Source organism: Pinus tabuliformis, chromosome X (assembly GCF_031772625.1).
Source record: "Pinus tabuliformis cultivar Carrire ecotype Pingquan chromosome X, CPIR1, whole genome shotgun sequence".
NCBI lineage: Eukaryota > Viridiplantae > Streptophyta > Pinopsida > Pinales > Pinaceae > Pinus > Pinus tabuliformis.
In genome coordinates, this window is record NC_142308.1 from 692988502 (window position 1) to 693011175 (window position 22674).

At 42.3% G+C, this 22674-nt stretch overlaps 1 protein-coding gene across 4 annotated transcripts in view; it reads left to right on the forward strand.

Annotated features, from left to right (window-relative positions):
* The window catches only part of LOC149141871 (uncharacterized), a 371617-nt gene that overhangs the window by 275841 nt on the left and 73102 nt on the right, over positions 1 to 22674 (forward strand). For all 4 annotated transcript variants that reach the window (XM_089448940.1, XM_089448942.1, XM_089448941.1 and 1 more), the window contains one exon: positions 3100 to 3182. In XM_089448940.1, the coding sequence (XP_089305066.1) occupies positions 3100 to 3182 (83 nt within the window). The remainder of the gene's footprint in view (positions 1 to 3099; positions 3183 to 22674) is intronic.

The following is a 22674-nucleotide window of genomic DNA, read 5'->3' on the forward strand; positions in this document are numbered from 1 at the left end:
CTCCTCTGAGTCTCTACTTCCCGTCTGGAAGTTCTCTTCTGGACTCCCTCTGAGTCCCGATTTCCCTCCTGGAAATCCTTTTGCCGCTGTCGAGATGCCCCCTACTCTGATCGTCTTGTGCAACCGCACCACTAATCCGGGTTCCTCGGCTAGAAACCCTCGGTAGCAACTCCCTCCTCTTGGCCTTGCTTTGTCAGGTACTGTTCTGACTACAGTACCTCACGAGCTCCATTCTACAATATTCCTGCAGCCTTCTAAACCCCAACAACCTGAAGGTGAGAGCTCCTAGGCTCTATGCAATCCCAACACCAGCAACCCGGCCTCCTCAGCCAACTACGTCAGCCCTCCCAGCTTCTGCGTGGCTCTGCATGAGGCTCCCTTTGCCTTCCTTAGCCTCTGCGCTGCCTCTTCCCGGCTCACCCTTGATGACGCAGGCACTGTGTCACCCTTCCCTTGTTGTTGCTCTGCTAGAAACAACTTCTGTCACCTCGAGACAACTGTTTTCTGCTGCTATTGCTCCGCTCGGCTATTGTCCTCAATCCTCCTGTGATTTGCAATCATGCTCTAATACCATGTTGAAGTTTCTAAGTCTACTTAGTTAGAAACCCTCCATGCACTTTATCTGATTTATTCCTACCTACTTGTTATGTTACTTAACAAGTTATTTACAATGTAAATACTAAAAATAAACACTAGTGCATGCTCAACATATTATAGATCAACAACTTAAGGAAACAGAAACAATCACACCATATGACACCATTGTTTTTGGACCAATGTCCCTGGAAAAACCCAATGTGGGAAAACCAGCAACTATCTGAGGGTTTTCTTATTAAAAAATATCAGAGTACAATCTGGGTGCCGAAACTGGCCTACCCAACAGAGAATTTCCTTGGCAGTAATACCTCTCAGTTTGAGACAAATCTTCTGGCTAAAACCTCGGATAATCCTTTCGGCAGCGCCTCAACACCAATATGCCCCAGAAACCCCAACGTCAACCTTTTATGGTCTGCGTCAGCCCCTCTTTGCCCAATGCTGGCCCTCCGTCACCCCGGATGGGTCTACGTCAGCCTTAGGAGACCTTGTGTTAGTCCTTTGGCCCTCTGCGTCAGCATTGTTGGCCTCTTTGAGGCTCTGCGCAGCTCCCGGCTGTCTCTGCGTGGCCCTGCGTGAGCCCTGGTTGGCTCTACGTCCCTCTCTCAGGCTCTGCGCTGCTCTTCTGACACTATCTCTGCCTCTTTGTTTCTCTGTACTCACTGTCCCTCAGGTGCAACTCTCGATCACTAATTCTATCTCTCTTAGCAAACCTCACTCTAGAGAATAGAATGACTGATCACTTTGATGTTTTCTCCAAGTGACCCTCAAGCCTCCTCTTATACTTTTCCTGTTGACATATCAACGGCCAAGATTAAGTCCCTAATCAACGGCTAAGATTAGATCTGGTTTGATCCATGTCTTTTGGACCATTCTAACACAGTTTCATATTAATACACATTAATATTTTATTTTCCCTAAGTTTAGACTTAGGGACTCCATTAAAAATACTAATTATTTTAATATCTCCTGAACTGTTTAGACTCTGCCCAAACCCTTTCTAGGTATTGGAGATCTCATGTGCCCCAACCTCTCGACCAAATTTCGTGGCTAGAGCACATCCAATGCTACCCCAAATCAACAAAGCATAATCTTGGTTGATAGAAAGATAGGACAACCCCCGTCTCTTGGCTTGCGACGCTTGACCCTTGCACCAAGGTTAAAACATGTGACCTTGCAGTTCTCTTGCGGACAATCCCTTGTAGGAATGGAAGCACCTTGGCCATTAGAACCTCACGAGAGGTATCGTTAATGTGGCCATAGCCTCCTTCTTGTGGAGTTCTTTCTACAACCTTCTTGCGAGATTTGCTTCAAGACGTCTAAAATGATGGTTTTCACCTAGAATAGGCATTATAACTAAAATTAACGAAGATCTTGCATCTAACTTAGTTTCAAGTGTTGCATTTCATATAGAATAGTTTTCATCCTAGCAGCAATTGTTCATCCGATAACTTGGGCTTTAAATTCATATTGTGCAAGTAATTTGACTCCTAAGGCATTGGTCTCTAATTGATAATTTTAATTAATCTAATCAAGTTGTGCTAAATAGTTAAACTTTCCAATTATCCTTAACCAAGTTGCTAGGCCATTCAGTTGTGTCTCCCGGCCTCATCATCTCATCCATAGGGACTACCCCCCTTAGCCTTCTTTAGGGAGACAACTTAAACAGAGAGGGATGGGATCAGAGTTATAGCCCCTGGCGTGAGCATTGTTGTATTTTCGTGTACAATTTGAGCAACAACAAAACCCACCTTTGTGATCAAATCAAGACAGTGAAAAAAATTCACTATATATTCGACATGAGAAATGAGGGGTAACAAGATGAACTGTGTCTCTCTTGCTTCAAGGCAGAAACTATGAAGCACATCCTTTTGGAAGTTCTCTTTTGTGAGGTCTTGTTGGGATCATGTTCAGTTGTAGTCAGCAAACATTCATCAAGGGCATCTGCATTGCGAAGCAGCGTTGTTAGGGGATTCCAAATCTGTGATTCAGGATTCTCTGGCCGATGTTTCTTATTGCTTGTGAGTTTCAGCAATAATTGTCCTTTGGAAACTCCACTATAAATATGTCTTTGAAAATGGGGTCAGTTCTTTGGCTGCTTTTGGCCAGTTATGGAGAGAGGAGGTACATATGCAGCTGCTGGCAAAAGGGGCATTATTTATTAAGGATGCCAAGCTGTTAGATTCCACCAGTTATTCTGAGTTCATGACTATGTTAGTTGTGTTAAGGAGGAAGATATAATTTCATTGTATATATCTTTCCATTTTATTTTCTTACTGCTGATCTAAACATTTTTATTTATATATATGAGGTATCTTTTTTCAAAAAGAACGATGCAATCACATTGATTTTGTACTAAAATCTGAATATATGCATTTGTTGGCTTATGGTTCTTTTGAAGTCATTTTTATTATTCCAACCATTTTCTATCGGAGTAGGAAACATATTTTATATAATAGTCATGACTCATCTTTATGTTGTCTTACATCACCTTTTCGATTGCAGGGACTTTGCTGGTGGATTTTGTACCTGATCTTCATGTTGATGATGTTAAAAATATTCTTCTTAATCACAAGAGAAAATATAAGGTATGAAATTATAATCGTACGAGAAAATTTATCATATGAAATTAATTCACTGGGGTCTTTTAGGTGCAAATCTGCATTCTTGCATTCTTTAATAGATCCACCTACAAGATATACATAGGACATTTCTTGATTTGCGCAACCTGTTTGTTAACAAGCACTCATTAAGAAGTTAGCCAAGATATCATAGGCATAATGGATTATAACTCATCCTCTATACTTGAACGAATCAGCAAGTGCACATTGAAAAGTCACATTTGTTACTTGATAGCACCTGGAAAGTCCACCTGCAAAATAGGAAAGGAGTCCAGCTAACTATCTAGATGCAAAGCCAATGTCACTTTGATCAGAATCTGTCTCATTTCAGGTTGGGGCTTTCTTAACCAAAAGTGGTAAGTATACCTTCAAACTAATGAAATAAGTTACTGCATGGAATAAAATTAGATATAAATAAGAGAATATAAAATCAGGAAGCAAACACTGTTCAGAAAGCTATAAATCTGATCTAAATGCAAAATTCACCAAGTATAAGCCTAAATGTACAAAAGTCTATTGCTGTTCTGCACTAAATAAATGCAGGACAGCAATCCACAACACTCTAAAATTCTGGACAATACACTCAGATAGATGAACTAGCTACTATGTATTTATGGCCATTCAAACGAGTGCAAGTAGATGATTATGAAAGCCTATGTCTATGTAGAATTAGAGTGGGGAAACAAACTATTCTCACTATCTTTATGCAGAAGACACTAAATAAATGCAAATATACTATGCTGGTGTGAAGCTCAAGTGCACAAAAATCAAGATAGTTGTAATGATCCTAAATAGGAAATACAAGTGATAACAACAAATATTCTACACAGCAAAATACAAAAACGAAATGTTCAACAGACGCCCATATAAAAACTGTAAATGGAGAACCTCTGAGCCATTTTATTAATTTTCTGCAGCCCAAATACAATAGATGATGTAATGGTGCCCCTGGGTTTGTCTCAATGGACAAGCAAGACCAAACCCAGGTAGGAAAAGGGCTGAGCTGAAGGCTGCCCAGCTGCTGCACCACTCTGCATTGTGCTGCCCAGAAAATGGCTGCTCTGCTGGAGTCGAATGGCTGGAATGGGTACTAAATCCGCCCAGAAAATTATATCCTTTTAACCTTGAACCCCTTGCGCAAAACCCAGAAAAACCCAGAAGGGATTTTAGCTGGTTTTGAATTTGGTTTTTTGACCCCCTTGGAGCCTCACCCAAGCTATGGCTGCCAAATTTGACCTACTGGAAACTCGCTGCAAATCCACCTGCAAACTCCTCCAAAATGCTAGGTTTACCCTTGCTATCCAACTCCTTTCTCCCTGAATGAAATCTTGGCCCGACCCAGCTGCTCTCCGAGCACCACGAAATTCTGCTGTGTGGCCTTTGCACTGTCTCTCAGCCCAGAAATGCGAATTGCTGGAATGCTAACTCAGCTCGCTGTAAGCTCTAGCAAAAATGCTTGTCCAACAATGCTACCTCAGCTCCCTCACCTCTCTGCTAGTTGTGTGATCAATGCTAGTCTCAAACTCCCTCTGTGTGATTCCTAGCTGCCGAGAAATACACACTCCCTTCCTCTGCGCTGTTGCTAATGTGTGTCATTGCCCCGAAATTCTTGAAAACTGTTGTAGAACAACCTCCCTAGGGCGGGCACGGATGGTTCGCCGAAGTAGAGGTTGAATCTCCTGTGTGAGAGACTCGTGGCTAAACAACTGGTATACTCGCTAAATAGCAGAGTGAACAAATGTGTGTTTGTTTGCAAATGTTAAAGCTGAAAACAAAATGAGAGTTGATCTCTCTTTATAACTCCTTGGGCCCCCTTAGCCTCATGTGGGCCCTTCCATCCACCCATTCGATTTTCCCTCCAAGCATATCGAATGGCTAATTCAAACTCCTATGTGGGTGGCCCCCACATTCCACTAGCAGCTAAATAAAGTCGATTTGGCCCCTAAGTCCCTAAGTCGAAAGTGTGGGGCCCTCTTCCTTAGTAAAAAATGTGCAAAATTGTGTAGCAGCACCCTGTTACTAATGTGTTTGAGAAGGGACATGACAGTCCTCCCCTCCCAAATGTTGCTTGCCCTCAAGCAACCTCAAAGTTGGGTACTCCAAAATATGCTCACCCTCCCAGGTGGCATCCTCATCTGGCAAGTTCTTCCAATGCACCAAACATCGCTTGTCCTCAAGCAATGCCTGAACAAACACCCTCTCTGACTATGGACCCCCACTATCACTGCAAACTTCACCAGGGTCCCAAATGTGCCATTGGATCGTCCCTGATCATTGTACTATCCTATAGTGAAGGAGTCCCTCGATACCAAGATCCCAAGCCAACCTGATTAACGTGAAGCCCCCCTTGCTCCACTCACTATCCTGCCAGATATGGGCATTATAACCCCTGTGTCTATCACCAATAAGTAGAGCATCCTGATGATGTAAAACTCTGCCCAAATCCTCATGAAGATGCTCTACCGAATAGTCCACCCCATGCACTCAGATTGTGGGCCCTTGAAGATACAACTCAATCTCTATGCGAATGAAGCCTCTCCTGAAATCCTCTTGCTGGCCATCCTGTCTTGTTGATGAAGTCTCCCAATGGAGAATCTTGATGAAACCTGATGGAGAATCTTGATGACCCTCCCCTATAGAAACCAGCTCACCCGTATGGGTATCTGAATTGCTAAGTACTATGATGCTAGGGTCCCATGCCAAATGCAACAAGAAACTGTATTGCTGACCCCTCGACACCCTGGTCATCACTAACTGTCTAACATGCTCGTACTAGAGTCTCCTCTCACATAGGTCTTGGCCATAATCTATGCAATGATCGAGGTTAGGCCTAACCTGCCAAAGTGACCCAATAGTGTCAGCGCCTATCTCGCCATCGCTGGCCACAATCTTGAGCAACAATCCACCTCGCGGTATGGTGAGGGCTTCCATGATTCCCCATGTGTCTGTGTGTGAATGAATCAATTTGCATGTTATCTTGCCCATGCTCACTGAGGAGTGGAGTATCCCACCAATCCACTGGATCCCTGGATCCCATAACCATACTAGAGGTCGACAATCCCCAATCCTCTCTGCCTGTTGCGGTGATATGCTGCTAGTTGTTGGGACTCCTCCGTGCCCTGTCTTTGACTCCTGTAGGTATCTAATAGGTAGGCACCGAGCATTAAGAACCCATGTTGTGAATAACCAACTGCTCTGTGCCTGCCAAATCACACAGCAAGATCTACTATCCCAACTCCTGATGATATGCCTTGGTCTTGTTGGAAGCCTAGGCATCATCCTGCCAACAAAGGCTACCATCCCTCACACCTCATGCTCACCTAATGTCTCAAGTAATCGAGCTGGAAAAGCACCATACAACTCCCTCTTAGTCACCTCCCCAAGTGTGAGCCTAGGGGTGGAACATATGCTACCTCGACAATCAACCATGTTATCCCTAAGCCTGTATCTATCAACTCGTGCACCTACCAAGTGTCTCAACTGGAGAGTCTCCTCCTAGCCCATGACATGCAGTGTCTCATCCAACTGCCTAGGGTGAGCCTCCCATGCCCTGCTGCCTAAATGGAGAGTGTCAAGGGGCAACAACCAAACACTATGTGACTGTAAGCAACACCAGAGGAGGATGGGTGGGTATGTTTCAAAGGGTATGATCAAGAGTATGCTAGAATGCTCAAGAGTAATCCTACAGACGTCCCTGTCTCTGCCTTGGATCTGCTGACAACCCCCTCAAAGCCATATCTCCGCTAAACATGGTGTCACTAGATGCTCAACCATGTCCTCATCATTCCTAGGTGAGATGCATCCAATGGTACAACTACTGCCCCTTTCCATAAGACTCCTTGGAGGTAATGCTACAAGCGCCCACTGCACTGCATCATCTGCCACTGCATACCACCCAGTATCACCGCACTCATCGACATGCTACTATATACCGCAACCAGTCTGTGTACACCATGGAATACCCCGTGCTACAACCATACCATCTTGTATCGTCCTGTGTCCTGCTTGTGTCACTACACCTGTCACTCCTTGCACGTCCTCAATACGATGCGAGTCACTTCTCCTACCCCATAGTGTCAACCGACATGCTGTGGTATACCACCATGTATCTCCATGCTCCTCTGCAGGCCACTGCTCCTCGCTGCATAGCCTTGCACAATACTAGGTGCTATGGCCTAGAATTGGGTCTATATGCATCAGGCCACATCCCTCTATATAAAACTGAATGCTACGACCTGAGTCTGTGCAGTCTTGTGTACCACTACCTACTATCATACCACCCTGTAACATAGGTATCTTGAATGTACCAAAGTGTCTGCTACTCTGATAGTGACCCCACCATGACACGCGTCATGTCCCCTCGTCCATCCTGGTAGACCTGAGCACCCTAACTCCACTCCTGCTAGGGGGGATATCTCTATTGTGCCGATCCTTTGTGACCCTTGAGTCCTAAACCTCAATGGGAGAACATCGTCTCCATACAATATCCGGTCTGGTGGCATACCCATGCCACCTCCTCCAACCAGCTCCTGCCAGAGAATGCTAATCATCCTGCGCCCCCATGCGCAACCAACATGCCAAAACAACCAATGGAGTCTGCTCACAAACCACCTAGCCACTAGCATCAACTGGAACTCCCCTAAGGAATGCATGTACTTAGGCACGGGGTTGACTACCTCATCAATGCCATAGCCATTCTGAATGTTTCATATCTTATAGGAAGCCCTGCCTAGATCCCAATGCCAACTTGAGCCTCTAGCACCCTCAATGTCTAAGAGCTCCCACTGAGCTTTACTCCAGACTACGACCATCTCCATGAGTCTAGCCCACTCCACTGGGTACCAACTCAGAATCTCTCACCATCCAACCCCAAGAGAGGGATCCAATGCACAAACTCAAGCACATAGAACAAGCCCTCCATCCTGTGAGGGTTGCGCCTTGCGCAAGTCATGTCACCTCAACTCACCATCTTGGTCAACACATAAAACTTGTTAGGGAGTCTCTGCATCTCTCTCTTGTTGATTTGTGGTAGCATCGGATGTGCTATAGCCATGAAAATTGATAAAGAGGCTAACACACATAAGATTCCCAAGACCCAGAAATGGTTTGGGGAAATTCCACTTGGTTGGAGAGATATTAAAATAATTAATATTTTTAAAAGAGTTCCTAAGTCTAAACTTAGGTAAATTAAAATATTAATGGGTATTAATATAAAACTGGTGAGAATGTAAATGACATGGATCAAGTCAAATCTAATCTTATCCGTTGATTAGGGACTTAATCGCGGTCGTTGAAGACTCAACAAGAAAGGTATAAAAGGAGGCTTGAGGGTCAGTTGGAGATACACCAAGATTGATTAGTTAGTTCGATTTTCTGGAGAGGGGCTTGCTGAGAAAATTCGAACAAGTGATCTATTGCAGCGAGGGGTAGTGAGTACATAGCAGAGAGGTAGAGATAGTGCCAGAGGGTTAGTGCAGTGACCAAAGAGGCTGACCCAGAGGTAGCTAGAGCTATGCAGAGGCAGCAGGAGCCACGCAAAGGCAGCTGGGGACTGCGTAGAGGCTAAAGGGCTTGTGTGGGTGATGTAGAGGGCCAGAGAGTTAACGCAGAGAGTTAGAAGGTTGAAGCAAAGGGTTCAGGGGCTACGCTGAGGCTAGCAGGGCTGACGCACAGCCAAGAGGAAGCACTCGAAAGTTTTTCGCGGGGCAGACTAGAGCTGAGAGGCTGAATATCTATCTCCAAGAAGAGGTATTTGTTGATTTGGGGTAGCATCGGATGTGCTCTAGCCATGAAAATTGGTGGAGAGGCTAAAGCACATGAGATCTCCAAGACCCAGAAATCGTTTTGGGAAATTCCATCTGGATGAGGAGTTATTAAAATAATTAATATTTTTAATGGGTTTAAGTCTAACCTTAGGAAATGAAAACATTAATGGGTATTAATAAGGATAAGGATGAAAAGCTTCTAAGAGACGAGAATCAAGTCTATTGTAATCTTAGTCGTTGATTAAGAACTTAATCTTGATCGTTGATTCATCAATAGGAAAAGTATAAGAGAAGACTTGAGGGTCATTTGGAGACACACCAACAGATACTTAGTATCCCAAGTAAAATTGATTTTCTCATAGAGGAAGAAAAATTGATTTCAGAGGGAGAGTTGCAGGGTGGAGGAAGCGGGGGTGACTAGCAACAGTCAGGAAGCTCAAAAAGGGTGAGGTAGGGGCTCTAAGAAACAACGCATAGGGAGATGCAGATCAGGGATGCAGTGGATGACGTAGTGAAGGACGGAGCAGCATAGAGCCAAGCAGGATGGCGCAGGGTTGACACAGTTAAGAAAGAAAATCCTCTAGGGTGTCAGAAAGTCTCAGAGAAAGGTCTCAGGTGTTTTCTCCCAGTGTCTATGTAAAATCTTTCTGTAAAAGATTGTTGCTGAAGACTAATAAAACCCTCCTCTGCTGCACTGATTTTCCCATATTGGGTTTTTTCTGGGACAATTGTCCAAAAGTAACTATGTTAATGTGTCTGATTCTTGTGCATATATTTGTTTCTGTATAATGGTGTGATATCTACAGTAGAATTTATTTTAATATTTACTGAAGGGATTTCATAAATAACTTATTGAGAAATAAGTAGGTAAAATAAATGAGTTGTTGCAGTAATAGAATTTTTGCTTAGAAATTTTCATAGTGTTATTGTTGTGTAACAATCTCTGTTGGGTGAGCCATTTCTGGCACCCTAGTTGTACTCAAGAATCTACATAATAATAAAACCCTCAGAATTATTGCATCGGTTTTTCTCACATTGGGTTTTTCTGGGGATGATTGTCCAAAAATAATGGTGTCCCTTGTGTGTTTGTCTCAGTATTTCAGTTGTTGATTTATATATGAGTTAAGGTTGCATTTTTGTTTACTTTTAGTATTTATATTTATAAATAACTTGTTAATGGAATAAACAAGTAGGAGAAATTAAACCAGATAATGCAGTAGGGATTTCTAACGTGTCAGTCTTAGAAATTTCAACATCTCTCTGTGGTGCAAAGGTAGTCTAGCAATGTTGCAAGCCCCATCTATATAAGCCTAGAGAGAGCTATTATCTGGAAGTACTGCAACTTTGTTGACGGTCTGTGCATCTAACAACTCTAAGTTAGTGGTGGGGCCCAAAGAAGACTGCTATTCCTCCTCCACCATGGGCTCAACATGAGTCACGAACTACTGTTCCATGACTAGCTCAGGCCCCTCTATGTGCTCTCCATGTTGTTGTAGGTGGTTGTCATCCCGCAACTCTATTGTAGATCTAGTTGCCTCTGTACCTATCAGCTCCTCATCAAGGGTGGTGATGTCTCTCGGCACCTCATCATCCTGTCGTGCACTGCTATCACCTGAAAACTCAGTCATGACCCCGAATATCTCAACAATGGATGTCACCTTCTCAACGGTGGACATGTTTGTGTCTCCTGGCACCTCATCAATGGATGGTCCTATGGGTGTGTGCTCTACTTTCTTCCCCAAGGTCTCAACTGGTGCTATCAAAGAGGCCTGCAACAATGGTGACTCTTGTGCCACACCAGGTATACCAATGTGATCTTCACACTCCCGCATGTCCTCTGCCTCATGTTCAATCCTCTGTTTTAAAAATCGGCCGGCTTGGAACCGACTCGGCCGAGCTGGTTCGAGCCAAGCCTTGAAATTGTGACTCGGCCCTGGATTCGGTTCGGCTGGCCGGGTTAATACTAAGCCAGCTGAGTTGTCTAACAATTCGGCTGGCTCAGTATTAACTTGATCGGCTCGGCTGAGCCCGCTATAACTCGGCCGAGTTAGTGACAGCGGCCCACAGAAACCGAAAAACAACGATTTAAAAAAAATAAAAAATTTTGGGGACTCCAAACCAGTTTATAGTTTACCTATTTGGTCTTTGGGGTCCATTCCCCTCTCCTAAACCCTATTTAATCCACTCAACCCCTCTCATTCTCTCATAGCCATCTCATGCATTTGAGTGAGAATTTCAGTAAGAGTTTGTGAGGAGTTCTTGAGTTTGTTTTTGGAGCAGCAGTGAGGAGTCTTGGGCAAGCATTATAGCTGGAGTGAGGAGCTTCTTGGGCAGCCATTTGGAGCAACATTGAGGAGTTGGTGTTTTGGAGCAAGCTTGAGGAGGCAGTTTGTGCCTGGAGGTATTTTTTTTCACTTGTAAAAATCTGTTTTTGCTTATTAAATTTTATGTGCAAAGTGCAAATCAAGAAATCCTAAAGAGTGTTTTTTGTGAAAGAAATGAACATTGAATCAATGTTTTTTTGTTTTGTTTTCATTTTCAGATTGTTTGCTTTCATTTCCAAGTCAAAAAATGGCACCTAGAGTGAAAGATGCTGCTTGGGCATATGTTGAAATGGTTGATAGTCAAATGCATTGCAAATTTTGCCATAGGAAAATTAAGGAAGGCCCTGGGGGCATTAATAGGCTGAAACAATACTTGGCAGGGATTATAGGCCAAATTACTCCATGTACCTGACCAAAAGTTGGGGAGATTAGAAAGGATCTATTAGCCAACTTTGAGAAGTTTAAAGAAGATAAGGCTAGGCAAAAAGAGTTAGAGGTTGAAATTGGGAGGAAGAGGAATATACAAAAAATGCTGGCTACCAACCCCCATTTTGATTTTGAGGGTTCTTCCTCTATCCCTTGTACTGATGCATCCAACCCCTTCCGATATGTTCCTCCCTCTTTTGAGTCTATTCAAGAAAAGGGAAAGGGTAAAATGAAAAAGGGTGATATGAATATCAAAAGTTATTTCACTCCCTCCTCTCCATCAGATGCACATGGTCCTCAACCTAGTAGAAGTCATTTGCAACCCACTTTAGATGACCATTGGAAGAAAGAATTGAGGGAGACTGCTTGTGACTACATAGCTAGATGGTGGTATGATGCTGATATCCCCTTCAATGTTTCTCGTTCACCATATTATGAGCCTATGTTTGATGCCATACATGCTGCTCGAAAAGGCTTCAAAGGCCCTACTATGCATGAGCTAAGGGGGTATTGTTTGCAAAAAAAAATTGCCTCCATTAATGAGTATTTGAAAGATTTCAAGGATTCATGGGCAAGAACAGGATGTACCATCATGTCAGATGGATGGATTGATCAAAGAAACCATACCATCATAAACTTTCTTATCTTCTGCACACAGGGAACCGTGTTTCTAAAATCAGTTGATGCATCTGATAAGGTAAAAGATGGACAATTGTTGTTTCAGCTATTGGATGAGGTTGTTGAGGAGGTGGGGGTGGCTAATGTTGTTCAATTCATCACAGATAATGCCTCTAACTATGTTTTTGTTGGTAAACTGTTAGAGGAAAAGCACATAACCATATTTTGGACCCCATGTGCTGCACATTGCATAGACCTCATGCTGGAGGATATTGGCAAATTAGATTGGGTCAAAAACACTGTAGATCATGCGAAAATCATAACAAAATTTATCTACAATCATTCATGGATTTTGAGCTTGATGAGGAAACACACAGGGGGCAGGGATATTATTAGGCCTGCCATCACTAGATTTGCTACTCATTTTTTGACATTGCAATCTATGCTTTCACAACATAGAAACTTGCAAAAGATTTTTTCCAGTGAAGAATGGAATCAAAGCCAGTGGTCTCACAAACTGGAAGGCAAAGAATTGAAAAAGAAAGTTAATGAAGAAATATTTTGGAGAAAGGTAGCAGAGATTGTGAAGCTTCCTCAGCCACTGGTTAAGGTGTTGCAGTTGGTGGATAGGGAAATATTGGTTATGGGCTTCATTTATGAGGCTATGGAACAAGCAAAGGAGCAAATAAAGAGGGCATACAAGGATAAAGTGGCTAAGTATGGGCCCATTTGGGCAATCATTGATGAACAATGGAACAATAAACTCCATCGCCCTATACATGCAGCTGGGTATTTTTTGAACCCACTGTATCATTATAAAGCTAAGGCGATAGGAGCTTTGAAGGGGGAGGTTAGAGATGGATTGATTGATTGCATTGATCGCATGATCCCATTGGAGTGTGATTAGCTGGAGATACACCGACAGACCACAATCTTCAGCATTGCCTCAGGTACCTTTGGGAAGAACCTAGCAAAGATTGCAAGGGAAGTAGATGAGCCAGGTAAACAAAGATTTCAATTTTCAAATTTTTAATACTTATTTCGTTAAATCGTTTATAATTTGAAAGTTGGATATAATTTGTAATTTTGTTGAGCTAACTCATTACACTCCTATGTTTTATGCACTACATTACCGGATCCGGCAGCCGAGGGTCACAGATCTCCGTATCCTCGGATCTGATCCGGATCCGGATCCGGATACGGAGAAATACGTGGAAAATACGACACGTGGCGGATGGCAATTTTTGGAAACGGCTCCTCCTTGCCAGAAACGTATGCCTAGTAGAATGCCGGAACCCGCATAACTTTTGCCTAAATTTTGAAACCCGAAAAAGCGAAAAAGTAAAATCTGCGTTGGAGTTTAGGGTTTTTGCTTTGTACACTAGTTAAAGTTAGGTGGTCCCCCTTTGGTCGGCAGTGCACCCAACAGGCGGAACAGAAGCGTTTGGCGTTTACGGTTTAGCTTTCAGTTTTTTGGCGTTTAGCTTCAGGGGGCCCAGCGTTCAGGTTCAAGTTTCAACGTCTGTCGGCTGGACCAAAAAACCGCGCAAGGTATTTTAAGTTTTTTATGGAATGTGCTGAAGCCTGAAATCTTTCCCAGGCCGCATTGTTTTTATATAAACACAACCGCATTGTTATTACCAGAACAATAAAATATTAAAACCTCCCTGTAGCAGTTCGAGGGTTCCAAGCGACAGTTCGAGGGTTATTACCAGGACTGCGATAGACGCATTATTTAAAATAACCATAGTTATAACTTATCAGCATTATTACGGTTTACGACAGCCGCGTTATTTTTTTTTAATTATCAGCGTTTACAACTTTACGGTTTACCCATAGATTTTATAATATATATATTATTATTATCAGCGTTTAGTAGTTTACCCACGGGAGCGTTTATATCTAAGTCACATGACACGAGGACACGAGACACGGAGGACACGTAAATACAAGTATTCAATACGAAACGCAACGACCTGGAAACAGGACACGGGGGACACGTTCTATATATATATATATATATATATATACAGAAATATAGTTTTTTATCCATATTAAATTGCAGGTTGCAGCTTATCTAATCAAATTAAAATATAATTACTTCTCAAAGTTCATAGTTCACTTTAAAAAAATAAATAGAACCAAAATTTACTATTTAGAAATTAGAATGTGATATGCTTGGTCTTGATTCTTGAATATTCAATGTTCATTGTTCATGTATAACTTACAAGCACATAAGAAAATAACTAAAGTCTAATCCTATTGATTTCCTCTGCCCCTCTTGCGAGAAAAAGCCACAACTTTCCCTTTCCCTCTAGATGTAGAAGCTGACACTGGTGGAGTTGGCCGTGGAGTTTGCTATGCTCTAGAAGCCAAAGAACTAGAAGTAGGAGCTATAGGAGGTAGACCACATCCTCTACTGGTGGCAGGGGTAGCCTGGGCAGGTGGTGTCACCTGGAAACATTACAATCTCCCAATCCTGAAATCTTGAAAAACTGACAAGTCTGCTGCATTTGAATGAAATCTAAAATTCTACTTTCTCCATATGAAATCCAATGAGGCCGGAACCACTCTCAAACATCTTGAGTCATTTCATGGTAATGTTAAAAATTTAAGTAAAAGGATGACAAGGAGAATGTCACTTTTACTTTAAGAATTTAACGTTACCATGAATAGCATATCAATACTAGGGCCTAGACTTGATCATTAAGTTGCTCCACTCAAAAATTATTTGTTTCTTTCAAAAAAAATTGTAGCTTATGCAGGCAACGTTTTCTATCAACGAAATACGCGCTTTCCAGATGCACGACACGACGAAAACCGGCGAATACGTTTTACATTTTACAGGACACGATGAAAAACGTTTTCGACACGTTTTAGGGCCGTTTTCGTGTCCGACACGTAAAATACGGGACACGAGACCTTGGAGGACGTGTCCTGTGACTTAGGTTTATATATAATATTATCATCGTTTGTGTTTATTATAAAATATATATTATCAACGTTTATAAATTATTACTATCAGTTTGATAAATTATTAAATTATCAGCGTTTAGTTTAAACTTATTAGCGTTTATATAATTTGAAATATATATATATATATATATATATATATAAAATTTAAATACCAGCCATTAAATTTGGCTTTGTAGGTTAACCATTGTTTCTCGGATGAGATTTATTTCTTCACAAATAGCACGCCCCATCCGCTTTGTTGGTTTGTCAACTGCTTTAGCCAATGCTTAGTAAGGGTTACTTATAAAATATAATCCCTATTTGACTTTTCAATAATTTGAGTCTTTGTCATATGATTATTAAAATTTATGTAATATTGGATAACAAATCCTGCTTTGAGGTTTTATTAGCCATATTGGATATGCTGCAGTTTCATTAACTTTCAAATGAGTTTTCAAATGAACATTTAAAAGAAATCATATATATTTTAATTTTAGCTTTTGGTATTGATATTTTGATATATACGTAATATTATAATAATAATATATATATGTAGCTTTCAATTGAATATTTAATTTTTTAAAATCTCATATATATTTTAGTTTTTGTCTATTGATATATATATATATATATATTAGTTATTTAAGTCAAATTGTGTATGGATAATTATTAAATTTTAATACATTATATTTTGAATTTTATATGCAGTTGTGAGTCAGAGTAAGTTACGTAATCTATATATCATTATGGAGCCATCACAGCGCGAGTAGAGTGAAGGGGAAATCATCAAGACAGACCCAAAATCTCCTCTATGGCAGTATGTGGAGATTATTGGAAAAAATCCCGGAGGTGGTTCATTTAAATGGAAGTGCAATGAATGCCAAGATATAAAAAATGGCTCATATACTAGAGTGAAGGCCCATCTCATTGGTCAAACTAACATAGGGGTGCAAGTATGCACCGGACCAAAAGATGCAAATGGCAAACTTGGCAAAGGTTTGAGTCCTAGAAAAATGCAATTCTATGCATCTTTGCAAGACATTGCTGATAGAAAGCATGCTAAGGGAAAATATCCTGTGCAAAGCTCTACAACTAGGCCCCATTACCATCTTGGCCTACTGCCACAACTAATAAAAGGTCCACTCTAGGCCCTTTTGAAGTAGTATTCAATAATCAAGTCAGAGAGATAGCTGATGAACATGTAGCTCGTTGCATCTATGCAAATGGGCTAGCATTCAATTTGGTGCATTCCCCTTATTGGCAACAAATGATTAAAGCAATGAATGAAACGCCGAAAGGGTACAAAAGCCCTGGATATGAAAAGGTCCGCACTACTTTGTTGGCATTAGAAAGACAATCTGTGGATAGACAGCTACAGGCAATCCGGGATACATGGGCAGAAAGAGGGGTGTCCATCATTTCCGATGGGTGGAGAGATCAAAGAAATCGTCCATTAATTAACGTTGTTGCAGTATGCCCCCAAGGGGCAATGTTTTTGAAGGCTGTTGATTGCAGTGGAATAGAGAAAGATGCATCTTTCATATCCACAATTCTTATTGAGTCAATAGAAAGTGTGGGGCCACATAATGTTGTCCAAGTCATTACGGACAATGCACAAGTTTGTAAAGCTGCACGTTTGATTGTGGAGGGTCAATATGATCACATCTTTTGGACTCCATGTGCAGTACATTCACTGAACCTTATGCTTGCCAAGATTGGTGAGATTGAATGGATTAATGAAATATATGTAGCAGCAAAGGAAATCCAAATGTTCATAATCAATCATTCAATGTCCCAGGCCATTTATAGAGGTTTTGCAAAGTTGGAGCTACTAAAGGTATTTTCTTTGAATCAATATTATTTGTATTGGAAATTCTTTTAATTGCAAATTTATATATGATTTTTCATTTCAATTTGAGATTTGACTTTTGTACTTTTTGAAACTTGTAGGTTGCTGAAACTAGTTTTGCAACACTCTGGTTCCCACACTCTTGTCATAAAGAGGCTTGTAGAGGTGAGACAAGCATTACAAGCAATGGTCATTGACCCTCTTTGGGAATCATGGAGGACTTCCACTTCTGATAGAGGGCAAAAAATCAAGTCTATCATTCTTGATGATGCATGGTGGGACAAGGTCCAATATCTTCTATGGTTCACTGAACCAATTTTGACCTTGATCAGGGCATTTGATACAGATACACCTTGCTTGGGGGAAGTTTATGAAAACATTGATAGTATGTTAGAGAGGATAAGGGAAATTATCAGGGCAAGTGAAAATGACCCTGATGAAACATTCTATTATTTAGTGAAGGACATAGTTACAGAAAGGTGGAACAAAATGACCACACCATTACACCTTCTGGCATATGCATTGCACCCTAAATACTATCATTCCAAAGTTTTTTCTTTACCAGGTAGAACAACACCAAACAAGGATTCTGAAGTGGTGCAAGGATACAAAACAGCTTTGAGGAAAATTTATAGAGATATGGGAGTTGCAATGAAAGTCCGCCAAGAATTTGGAGGGTTTGTACAGTCTATAGGTAGCTTTTCAGATCCAGTAGCTATGGACGATCGAGGACATCTTGATCCTATTACTTGGTGGGGCTTTCATGGTGGGGATAGCATTCATCTCTCTACTTTAGCCACCAAGTTATTATCACAGGTTGCTAGTTCCTCATCAGCTGAGAGGAATTGGAGTACATATGGCTTCATCCATTCAGTGAAGCGAAACAGGCTAGGAGCGGCAAACGCTGAGGATCTTGTTTATGTTCATTCCAACCTCCGTCTTCTATCACATGTTGAACCAGAGTATAAAAAAGGTCCGAGCAGGATGTGGGATGTGGAGCTTGAGATCTTTGACTTGAACTTGACACTAGATGCCATGACTCACCTCAACCTACTTGAGGATATTGTTCCACCACTAGTCCAGCCTACTGATGCAACTTCCTACATTCCAGGACCCCCATCATCTATTCATGATGTAGAGTTGCAATATGCAGAAGATAGAGATCCATTTGAAGATATTTAAATGTATTTACTATTATCATTTATGATATTATGATCCTTTTTGTCACTTTTATGACAGATGATGCATCGTTTCAGTGTTTTAGTCTTCCTATTCATAATATATCTAATGGTTTTGGTTCTAAAAGTGTTTGATGGTTCAATGGAGTATTTGATTTTTGAACTCTAAAGTGTTTTTTAAAATTTTAAAAATATTATTATATTTTATTTTTTTGTACGTGACGTATCCTTGCTGTATCCAGATCTTGGATTTTCAAAAAACTAGCGGATCCCGATCCGGATCTGTATCCGTATTCGAATACTGGTAACATAGTTTATGCAGTGCAATGGTGGGGAGGCTTTTGGTAGTCATTGCCCTGAATTGCAGAGGTTTGCAATTCGTTTTTTGAGTCAAACTTGCAGTGCTACTAGGTGTGAGCACAATTGGTTTGTCTTTGAGAGGATTCACACAAAGAAGAGAAACCGTTTGGATCAAAAACTGTGAAATGATCTAGTCTATGTCCAACACAACGTCTGGCTCAAACGTAACCAATTGCTGAACAAAAGACCTGATTCAGATCCCATTGTGTTGGAAGACATTGATCCAACATCAGATTGGGTAGTGGAGAGTCATCCAGTAGAGTTTGATTCTGATGAGGATCTTGATTTGGATTTACATGTGGAGGCAACACTCGAACATAATGTTCAGTTGAATGCAGATCCTGATCCACTTGTACCAGCCTCAGGGCCAGCTCCAAGTCCTCTAGTTGCAGGTACTTCTTCTGTGGAGCCACGTCAGAAGCACATATCTCATCTATCTCAGCTTGCAGCTGCTGCATAGCTTGCTAGTGCTACCACTTCTACAGTTGCAGTTGGAGATGATGATGAGGAGGAGCCATGGGGCCCCCTGTCTGACTCTGATCCAGAGGTTGATCTAGATGATCTTGGCTCCTCTAACAGTAGCCAGTGACGCCACTAGCCAGTAGTATTGATCTAGATGATCTTGGCTCCTCTAACAGTAGCCACTGCGTTTGACACTGCCACTGCCAATGCTACATCTATACTACAGCTCCCTTTCAAACGTTGCATATGCTATGCTGCTAGCACTACCTCTGCTAACACTGCAACTCAGTTGCTGAGAGAAGCAACTAAAAACACCCAAAACTGGACAAGTATCCAGTGGATACACCTTGGTGCTGAAATCCTGACTGTTGCTAGTCCCACATTCTCTTTTGAAGCCACTGTGATGCTGAAGCTCTGCATTGTGCCTCCTTGCACTGCTGCCTCTCTGCTCTGCGCTACTCACATTCTGGTGCTACTAACCACTGCATCTGTCGAATCAACACTCCATGGCATCAACTGAAACTCCACCATCCTGCTACTACTGATCATGGGCTCCCGTAGCAAGGTGATGATCCAAGAGGTGGGCTCCTCAAGGATCCTGCCCATCTGCAGTCCTCTTGACTACAACTCCAAATCAACCCACCTCCCTCCTGGAGGTATCTCGGCTGTCATGGCGAACTCCTCCTCGTCGATCTTTGCGGCTGCAACCTTCGGATCATGCTTCTCATCCTTGTCCTTTTTCTTCAAAGGACACTGGGATGCATAGTGGCCCATCTCGCCACATCTGAAGCACTTCACCTTGGAGACGTCCTTCTTTCGTCTCTGTTTCCCTTGTTGTCCCTTCGATGCAAGGGCTGCGTTATCCTCCTCTACTTTGGGCTTCGACCCACTGCTGCTATTGCTCCTGTCAAGTTTGACCTTGAGTAGGTCTCTCCTCAGCTCTTCTTGTTTCAAAGTTGCCCACATCTCGTCCCAATTTGGCAATGTTGCTCTGCCCAGGATACTCTGGACAAAGATTTTCCACTCATCCAAGACGGAATTTAGAGCCAGTCTCACTAACTCCGAATCTTGAGGTGTATGTCCCACAGCTGACAGCTCATCATGGGTCTCCTTCAATTTCATGAGGAACGAATCCACACGTTCTCCCTTCTGCATCTGAGCAGATCTCAGCTTCTGCTCTAAGTACATCTTTCGCTACTTGGAAGATCCCTGATACAATGTGGCCAAGGCATCCCACATCTCCTTAGCGGTCCCTTTGCTTGCAACGTGGCACACCACGTGATCCTTGACTCCATCCAGGATCATCCTCTTCACCTTAGCCATCTCAGCTCTGTACTTCTTCAACGGATCTGCATCTGTCGAGATAGCTACCACATTATCAACATACATCTTGAGGGCATGCTCATCTAGAAGGAAAGTCATCCTAGCCTTCTAGATGGCATAGTTGGAAGCCCTGTCCAACCTGTCCTGATCCCTCAAGCCACTAGTTTCCATATCCTCCGAAAACTGTCGAACAACTCCCTCTTTCTCCCTACTGCGTAGCTCCTAGGCTGCCTTACGCACTCCCTGATGGAGTTGGTAAGCTGCTGCTCCTCTGCTGCTCAGCAATTGAGAAATGTTGATTTCCTCAACAAGAAATCACTGAGGAAGTATTCCCTCACTATGTGATCTGCTTCTTCCTTCTGACGACTTTTCTGCCCAGCACTTAGCTTGCAGAAACTGCATCCCTCTAGCTTTGTGTGGCTCTGCGTAGCTCCCTCTACCTTGGCAAGTTTTCGATCTAGTAGTCTTACCTCTCTGTCGGCTCACTCATAGAGAGAGACCCACGAAAATATAGCCCTCCTGGCTAGAATTGCGCAATCCCTCAAGGGATTCGAACTGCTGCTCGCTGCAGCGAGTTGGCCCTTGCTTCAGTGCTAGATTTGATCTTCCCCGTTTCACATCAGTAGCTCTGATACCATGTGAAAATTCCTAGATATAACAATCTCAAGAATCCTACTGCAACCAACTGAATCTACTTCTCCTAGATTGTAAATTAAGTTACAAACTTATTTCAGATTTCTTCATGAAATATTGAAGCAAATTACTGAAGTAGCCTACACCAATTAAATATGATTCTAAAACATAGAAACTGAGCAAGGAAAATAGAAACACATAGGACAGTTATTTTTGGACAAAAAGTCCCCTAAAAAACCCAATGCGGGAAAATCGGTGTAGCAACTCTGAGGGCTTATTATTATTAAGTAGTAGCAAAATTTGAATACATCACTGAATACCTCACATGGTTATTCAGTTACAGAGAGAAATACTGACATAAGCTTTGTGAGTTTATCTCACACGATCACTGAGAAAAAGTCCCAGCTGATCTGGGTGCTGGATGAAGTGCCCCTGGCAGGCACTGCACTATCTTTGCGTTGCCTCTACAATTTCCCAATGTCAACCCTTCCAGGCACTGTGTCACCCAGCTGGGTATTCGATCAGTAGCTTGGAGTCCCTGCTCTCAGCCTCTCGGTCTCATGCCCCGGCTTCTAGCTACTGTAACTGACCCTCTGCTCTGATTTTTTACTTTCTCTCTCTGCCTACACGTCACTTCTGCGTGGCCTGTCTGGCCCTGCGTCAACCTCTGTGTCAAGGTGTTAAAATTGGCAACTAGGGCCAAACTCCATGTGGGTCATCTTATTTATGGCAGCTGATATTTTTCTTGGATCCCTCTCATCGAGAGGTGTAGGATTGATCTAAAGATCATCCGATTCCGATAAGTATTCATGGAGTTATGAATTTATTTGTGTTATAAGACAATTCGTCAAGGTCGGCCAGCAACCAAATAAACCCCACATGTGCTCAACATTTTAGTATAAAAAGAGGTGACTTGATTGTCATTTGTACACACACTTCACTCTTGATTTCTCTCCACTTGTTTTGGGTTTTAGTGGAAGAGAAGTCTAAGAGGAGGAAGCCCTAAATGCAGGTCTAGAAGGAGACCCTATTCACTGTAAAAGAAGGATGCCCTAGCCGCAGGTCTTGTGAAGGTTTGGCCGCAGTTCAAAGGGAGATCTAGCACGGTGAAGGAGGCCTAATAGCTGACCCTAAACGCAGTCTTATCATACCCTAGATGCCCTAATCTATACGTTGTTTGAGACAGCCCTTAGATGCTGGAAAAGAGGCAGTAAACTCGCTGCCCTAACCAACAAAGAAGGTAGGGATAGCATGGGTGGTTTAGGGCTGTTAGAACCTCTTGGTGACTGCGTGGAGGGTTGTTCCATGCTACAAAGAGGCCGAGTTAGGTAAGGAAAATTGCGGAGTGTTTGTGGGTAGCTTTAAGGTAAGGGTGACACTGTTGGGTTGGCTAATAGGTGACAACAATCCCTGTGGTAGGCTGCAGGCCTTGCCTAACTAAAATAGGGATAGCATGGAGGCTTCTTGGGCTGAAAAGTACCCAGAACAGTGACACAAATGGAGGAGACCCTCCCTTGACAAGGCTGCAGTTTTTGAGGGATGTTTTAGGTGACTGTTTGAGGGTTG